Source organism: Mytilus trossulus, chromosome 3 (genome assembly GCF_036588685.1).
Source record: "Mytilus trossulus isolate FHL-02 chromosome 3, PNRI_Mtr1.1.1.hap1, whole genome shotgun sequence".
Lineage (NCBI taxonomy): Eukaryota > Metazoa > Mollusca > Bivalvia > Mytilida > Mytilidae > Mytilus > Mytilus trossulus.
The window spans coordinates 3938396-3946632 of record NC_086375.1 but is presented as its reverse complement, the minus strand read 5'-3'; the positions used below and the strand labels follow the sequence as shown (position 1 = coordinate 3946632).

The window sequence follows — 8237 nt, the reverse complement described above, 5'->3', positions numbered from 1 at the left end:
AAACTAAGCAACACGAACCCCACAACAAACGGGGGGGGGGTCTTATGTGCTCCGGAAGGGTAAGCAGATCCTGCTCCACATGTGACTTCCATTGTTTTGAGTATGTCATAACAAATCCGGTAAATAGTCTATTTCGGTAGGTCACAATCGTGAAAAGGGACGGGTATTGTAGTTACGAAATTAGGAACATACCTGATATCCTCTGTGAAACGGTTATTCCTTACAGATCAATTGACTCATGATAGCGTTCGTAAAATTGACGAAGGGAAGATTTCAACTTCACCATTTGGAAATGATTCTGAGAAGCCCCCGTCTTTAAACATAAATAATAATAGTTATCTTTCTCGGTATGCATTTGTTTATCCTTAACTTGATATATTTATATATTCGCATTCTTATACATTTATAAATCCGTATTTTTTATATTTCGTCTTATTCTAAATTGTTTAACGTTCAACAAACCTGCCTAATAAACATATAAATATCACTCATGTTTGTAGGAAGTATTCATCGAATAAAAACCCTTAGATTTAAAATTGAGCGACGACAAATAATACATTTTTACTGAGTACCTTCAATATATATAGCAAATTAATCGATGAAAATACAATTCTTAAATACATTTTACATTTAAAATGTTGACTTGGTTTGTTAAAGTACTTGCCAACGGTCCCATTGAAATTTACAATAACACACTAAAATCCAGGTGACATTTAAATCTTTAATATTTATCATAAGGTGTCAACCATTTTATTTTTCGATCACCTAGTAAACAAACACAACACAGTGTCACTCTTTAAAAGATCCATTGAAAATTTGCATGAAAATAATTTTTGCCTAAAAGATTTATCATTGTGATTTAGTATACATTATATTTAAATGTAAGTACATTATAGTTTGGCTACTAGTTATATACATTTTATATTATCATTATAATTACACAAAATTTCACGATAAAATGAGAGTTTTTTTTATGGGGAAACATGAATGAAATATATTATCTAATTTACAAATCGGCAGATAAAACAAATAAAATGTTAAGTATGCAAACTTCAATTTGCAAATACGAATGTATGATTATAGTTATCAAAGGTACCAAGTTATTATAATATATATATATGATTACTGTTTTAAATGACATAGGTGGGCTAAAGAGCATAACGATTGAAAAAAAAACTAATTTTAAAACATAATTCGTAATTGTTATCTTTCTCGGTATTCATTAATCTATGATTAATCTCATGATTGATACACTCGAATATCTTTATTTCATCTTTAAATAAATTGTATAACATTGAACACTATCTGCCTTCAAACGAAATTTTACATGACAATATTTACAATGATTTGCATATGGTCTTGTTAATGGAGGTTTGATGGGAATGAAAAAAGTAAATATGAGATGTCATAAAATAATTGCGGGAGCCAATATTTCTGTTGTCCTTTAAGACGAAAATAATTATACACACAACATGATTTGGAATGCTCTGTGAAATGTAAAGCAACTGATATTATAAAGTTTCTAGTAGAGCTAATGCCTAATGCTGGCTAAAGGTATAAACACACTAGCATCAGTTCCCTCGAGTCAGTTCCCTTGTAACAACTTGATTTATTCAACAAATCACGTTCAACTGGTTTAATACAGCAATACTGTTTTCCTTTTAGTATACTATAAATCAATCGATGAAAATAACCTTCTAAAATACACGTAACATCTCAAATATTGACCTCATTTTTTTAAATGTTCTATCGAATGGTTACATTGAAGATTACAAACACACTAAAATCAAGGTGACATTTAAACCTATTTAATTTTAAACTATTTAAAGCACGGATATAACCGTTTTGTTTATTGGTCGCCTAGTAAACGAACGACACCTGGCGCTGACGGAAGTTGTAATTCATACGTAGAAAGGAAAAAAACACAGTTAAAGGATCTTTTGAATTTGCAAGAAAAAGTTTTTTTCCGAAAATAATCAGTATTAATTATTAATTGAAGCACGTTCTAGTTAACTGTAAGTCAATAATATTTGGTTGTGTGTTGTGTACAAGGTTGTATTTCATCATTAAGTCGTTAGATTTAACGACAAGCGAGTTATTCTATATTATTTCATCTAACAATCCGCTGATTTTGCATGTCATTGTTTACGTTTAAGGTTCATGTGGACCCTTTGTCTAAAATGGCCGTATATTCACCTAAAAAAGGTTCAGAAAAACCTGCGCAACTGTAAAATTTTTAAGGCATAGCTTGCCCTAGATAAATAAATTTCAAATATGTTTTATGTTTTAGAAAAATAAAAACTTACCAGGATTTTGCATTGCACTTTTTTTCATTCCTCCAGAAGGTGCCAAAATAAACTAAGTTGGGAAAGAGGTTTGAGAACTTCCCCACAGATAATAATTGAATTGAGCTGTATTGATTGACATAGACAATAGATGGACAATAGATACCTGATAATAATTCTATTTATCTAGGGCATTCTATGCCTTAAAACTTTTCCAGATGCACAGGTTTGTCTGTACTCAGAGTAAATCTTGAGGTGAAAATACGGCCATTTTAGTCCACATGAAATTTCATTCGTAAATGATACAATATATGTAGGAACGATCGGAATAAGTATACATGTAGACTTTGTGTAAACTATTTCTTATACTGTATTTTTTATATGTCTGTGTCATTTTGGTCTTTTGTGGATAGTTGTCTCATTGGCAATCATACCACATCTTCTTTTTCATATTTGTGAAGCCACGACTGTTGCTTGAAATTAATCTTTCTTCAGGAGCATGAACAGCAATTGTTGTTTAGATGAAATCACAAGGATGAATGTGTGTTATTACATTAAAGTAGACACACACACGCATCAGTCTGAGATATTTGTATATAGTGATTAAAGAATGATGTTCGTCAATTTAATGTTCGCGCATACACCTGTGTTCGCGCGTACACAACCAAAAATTGTACCTGAAGCCAAATTCTTTAAGGTTTTACAATTGATTACTTCAATTAATTCTTTGAATACTGTTTTATTAGGTCTTTCAACCTTTTCGGTTGAAAGACCTATAGGTTTTGTTCTGATTATTATTATTCTTTTTTTTTTCTTCCGCCTAACTTTTTTCTTGCGTATTATTGAGGTTTCAAAAGATGTCGCTTAGATATTTGGAATATGATATCATAAAGTTTATACGATTTAAAAATTGACAAAGGCGTAACCAAAAATTTTACGTTGTAAGAGTTATCTCCCTAAACACTGTTTTTCTTGTGGCCACTACTCCTTCGCAACCGTAAAAGATACCGACAAATTTATTTTACCAAATTGCTTGTTACATCTTAAGGATAAGGATTTTAATTTTTACCGAAGCTATCCAGAGACTCCATGTGAGAGTTATCTAAGTAGCAACATTCCAGCAGCACCTGCATACGGGGTATATATCTCCCAATTGATACGATATTCCCGTGCTTGCATTTCCTATCATGATTTTCTTGATAGAGGGTTACTGCTCACAAGGAAGCTATTAAACCAAGAGTTCCAAATGGTGAAGTTGAAATCATCCCTTCGTAAATTTTACGGACGCCATCACGAGTTGGTTGACCGTTATGGAATAACCGTTTCACAAAAGATATCGGATATGTTCCTTACGTCGTTACTACAATCCCCTTCCCTTTCATGAATTTGACCTACCGAATTAGACTATTTACCGGATTTGTAATCACATAAGCAACACGACGGGTGCCGCATGTGGAGCAGGATCTGCTTACCCTTCCGGAGCACCTGAGATCGTCCCTCTTTTGTCCCCCCTTTTGTATATGATATAAGTGATATGCATTTCTAACCGGTAAACCATAAGTGATAGAGACCTAGGGTCTTTTGATTTAAGGTCCTTGGTCCAAAAAAATGAAAATTAGGTCAAGATCAAAGGTCAAGGTCAAATTCTAAATTTTGATTTTGGCCTATTTTTACTTATTTTCATTAACCTTATAAGATATCGACAAATTATTTTTTACTAAATTGTTAGTTACGACATGTGGTAACTTGTAAATTTTTCTTGAAAGGGTGCGTAGACAATAAATGGGAGTTTTCACCTCTCTTATATTTAGAATTATGTGTAAAGTGATATTACTCATGAACCATACATATTACGGAACTAGTGTCTTTTGATTTGAAATGTTTAGTCTATGACCTTGAAATTGAGGTCAAGGTCATAGGTTAATTGGACGTTCTAGATTTTGACCTTTGCTCGAAATTCATATTTATACATCATAATGCCACTGACATTTTCAACTGAATTTTAATATTTTCATATCAAAATAGATCTTTATCGGTTGAAAGACCTTCAATTGTTCTCTGAACAATTGGTTTTTAATTGGTTTTGATTTTGTTATAAGTAAATCAAAATCATTCTTTATAGTATTTTTATACACATAGATACTTTCACCAAATATAATACATGGTACTACAATATGTCGATACCTATTTTTTGGCAATGCATAAGGTTATGTTTTCTTAATTGTTAATGGCGTAACTACAAGAAACCTTTGAGTGTTGGATGTGTACTGATTGATATCTTAGTCTACGATTATTTTGTTTATTAGTTGTTATTGGCTTTGAACTAGCTGTCAGTTACTACAGGTACTCTCAGAACTGTAACTTTTGTCTTTTGCTTTAAGGAATATGTAAATACCAATCCACGTCCGGTCTGCTTTTCTTGAGTTTTTTTAAAAGCAGATGTTGTATAATTGCCAATAATTTGTATCGATCTCATGAGTTTATCCCTATTCAAATGATTTTCATAGTTTGTTCTTGTGCTGTGCTGTAACACCATTGTCCCAAATTAGGGGGTTGTCATCTTGTCACCTTCAAATATGTTTCACCCCACCACATTCTAAAAGTGTCTGTCCAAAATCAGGGCGCTATAAATGAGTGGTGTCCCAAATCAGGGCGCCGAAAATGAGTGGCTGTCTTTTATAGCTGTTTCTCATATTTTATTTTCGTTAAGTTTGATCTTTTGTTGTGCAATCATATTACTGTCCCAAGTAAGGAGAGACACCTTCAAACCTGTTAAATCCCACTACATTCTAAAGTGCCTGTCCCAAATCAGGATCCTGTAAGTGAGTGGTTTTCGCTCATTGCTTTTTCTCATATTATTTTTTTTTCGTTCATTTTTTTGTCCAGTTTGATCTTGTGATGTACTGTGACACCACTATCCCATGTATAGGAAGTGCTGGAGCTTTCAAACAAGTTAAACCCCATTGCACTCTATATGTGTTTGTCACAAGTCTGGAATCTGTAGTTCAGTGGTTGTTGTTGGTTGGTGTCTGTCATATTTGTTTTCCTTAAACTGGTTTGTTGTAATTGGCCCTTTAGTTTTCTCAATTGAATTGTTTGATATCTTTCATGTCGAGGCCTGTAATAGTTTACTATCAAGTATGGATTTTCTCATTGTTGAAGGTTGTACGATTGCCTTTAATTGCTCATTTATATTTCATTTGAATTTTGATGGATACTAGTACATGTAGTTGACTCATTGGCAATCATACTACATCTCATTATATTTTGATATTTAGAAATTCAGTATAATCATGATAATTTTTATTTATTGACTGGTTTATATTTTATGTATGGTTACAAGTTCAAATTGGCTGTTATTATAAAGTTTTAAGTACACTCATAAGTGATAAAGAAATAATTATACCAAATACCATGAATAATCATTTGAATTTGTAAAAAAGAAACTTTAAAAAAAACATTTTTTTGTCAATCTGATCATGCTGGACAGTTTGATCGCTCTGTCCTAGAAAGTGTTCTGTGCCAGTAAAACACTGTCAAATAACAAAACATCTTTAATAAGACAATAACAATCAAAACCAAGGAGTAAACAACGACTCACAAAACCAAAGGACATTTACATCAACAGTTATAAATAATAAATAAGAAACAACACGAACTCCACTAAAAACCGGGAGTGAAATCAGGTGCTCTTGAAGGGTAAGCATTTTCTGCACCGTATACGGCACCCGTCGTGTTATTTCTTTGTTCAGTTTTTGATCTAAGTGAAGCATAGAAATAAAATTTGAATTTATATAAGTAAATTGTTTTGTGAATTTCGAGACTCCCGATGCTCGACAAATAGCATTAACAAGGAAACTACCTCCCAAAACTATTTGAATATAATTCTGCTATGTCTCCCATATAATTCTTGAGAAGATATTTTTGATAGTTGTTTGTGTGGTATTGAACGACCTTCCGATGTCATGGCAATTTTGTAGAGCAGGGTGAATCTCGAGAGTCATCTAAGAAGATTTACTTACAACAGTGGAAAATAAATATTCTGTTTACATAAAAAGTCCATGTTTTCTACCGGAAAAAAGCAAGATAAACAAATTGTCAAAACATTTATGACAAGAACAAGGAACAATGATTATATAATTTATACTGTAAAATTAGTGTGGGGAAGAAGGGTTGCATTTTGTTTTGTTCACAGATAAAGCTAATGTTTTATTCCTGTTGATAGTAAAGTGTACTCTGTCAAATGTTTTTTTTTGTCGGAAATAGGTCTGATAGTAAGTGGACACTATGAAGTACTTACTTTACAGTCACATTACGTTTTGTTTACATTCATTCGTCGTACATTTACTCTCGAGTGGAAAATAAAGGTAATTGTCGAAGATAATATGTTACCCTCTAGAAGTATATTGTGATTTCTCTCTTTGGGTTGCTGACTCTTTTGAGTATATTTCATATGTAATCCCAGACACTTTACATTTGTTTACATTCATTTGTCGAATATTTGTTGGTCCTTTCGAGTGCAAACCAAATGTGAATCTGCTTCATGGTTGAATCCACCATTTTTTACAAATGTAAATGCCTGTACCAAGTGAGGAATACGACAGCTGTTATCCATTTGGTTGATGTGTTTGTGTTTTTGTGATTCCAAACTTTCGGTTTCATATTTCTCTTGGAGTTCAATATTGTTGTTATTTTACTTTTTTAAGTATTCTTAACTTAGTACTATCATATCGTAAATTGAAACATGTCGTAAGTATCCATATAAAAGGAGATGTTAGGTATATAACCTCAATCCAATGATAAAATACATCTGGAGCATGTTTTTATTGCTCTATTATGTACGCCAACAGAATACTTTCCGATGAACCAACTAAACAAATAATCCGGACCTGAAAGAAGGAGAACTAAAATACAAATTCAATATGTCAGCGAATATAGCATATTTAATTAAATGGTAAATGACTTGACCAAAGTTTCCGTTGATTAACTGAATAATTTAAAGGAGCACTGGCTGTCAAATTCATAATCACCAATTTTAAGCGATTTCTCATATTTGATTAATCACAATGTAAAACATTTATCCAAACTATTAAAAGTCTAAAATAAACAATTAACAGTGCACATGTATAAAAATACTAAGCTTCGTTTCGTGTCTATATTTCTTTTTATTGAAGTTCTTCTGGTAGTGTGCTTATTTGGCCTTGGCTGGTAAAAACATAACGATAGGGAAATGTGATATAAATGCAATTGAGACAACTTCAATGTAACCGCAAATTTTACAAATATATGAACAAAAACTTTTAAAGAACACAATATTTGCCAAAGTCGTAGGTTAAACCTAAAACTGTTTCTTTTAATTCAATTTCAGAAATTTAATTGTTTTTGTCTTTTTTTTCAGTAACAAAATAGATCAGATTATTTAGTGATTTACTCCATAAGAGGCACAACAGCCAAGATTTGTGCCAGCTTGAAAGCCATGTTTTGTCATGTAACTTGTACATGATTGTGACCGTTTTAATTGCAATATTCTGCTTGATAGTAAAATTTTCATAATTTGAAAGAATAAAGAAGACATTACTATGGCATCTCTTTCTGTAGAGGAAGAAAACTATGTTAGAATGAGTTTGTTATTAACAGGAGTTTCTCCTCGTGCAGCTAGAACTTTCTTTGATAGTGAGTTTGCTCCAGCATGTTTAGAGGCTACAATAAAGAAAGAATATAACAAATTGCATGAATTGAGGAAGACGCACATTATCAACCAATCACAGTGGAACCTTCTGTTTACAAAATCTCCTGGTAAGTGCAGAATTTAAAAAAAATGTCCTGTTTAAGATTCAAAGTTAATTTGTACATACAACCCGAGCCTGTGATCTGTATGTTGTTCGTACCAAAACTTATTTGTCGAAGATGTCTATAATACAATGCAGATATTATCCTGTGAGTGGTCATGAG

General features: G+C 32.2%; 1 protein-coding gene across 1 annotated transcript in view; it reads left to right on the top strand.

Annotated features, from left to right (window-relative positions):
* Positions 1-777: 777 nt before the first annotated feature.
* Positions 778-8237, top strand: part of LOC134709889 (uncharacterized) — a 31573-nt gene continuing 24113 nt past the window's right edge. Inside the window, exons 1-2 of the mRNA XM_063570017.1 lie at positions 778-881; positions 7684-8081. Coding sequence (XP_063426087.1) covers positions 7865-8081 — 217 coding nt within the window. The 5' untranslated portion in view covers positions 778-881; positions 7684-7864. The remainder of the gene's footprint in view (positions 882-7683; positions 8082-8237) is intronic.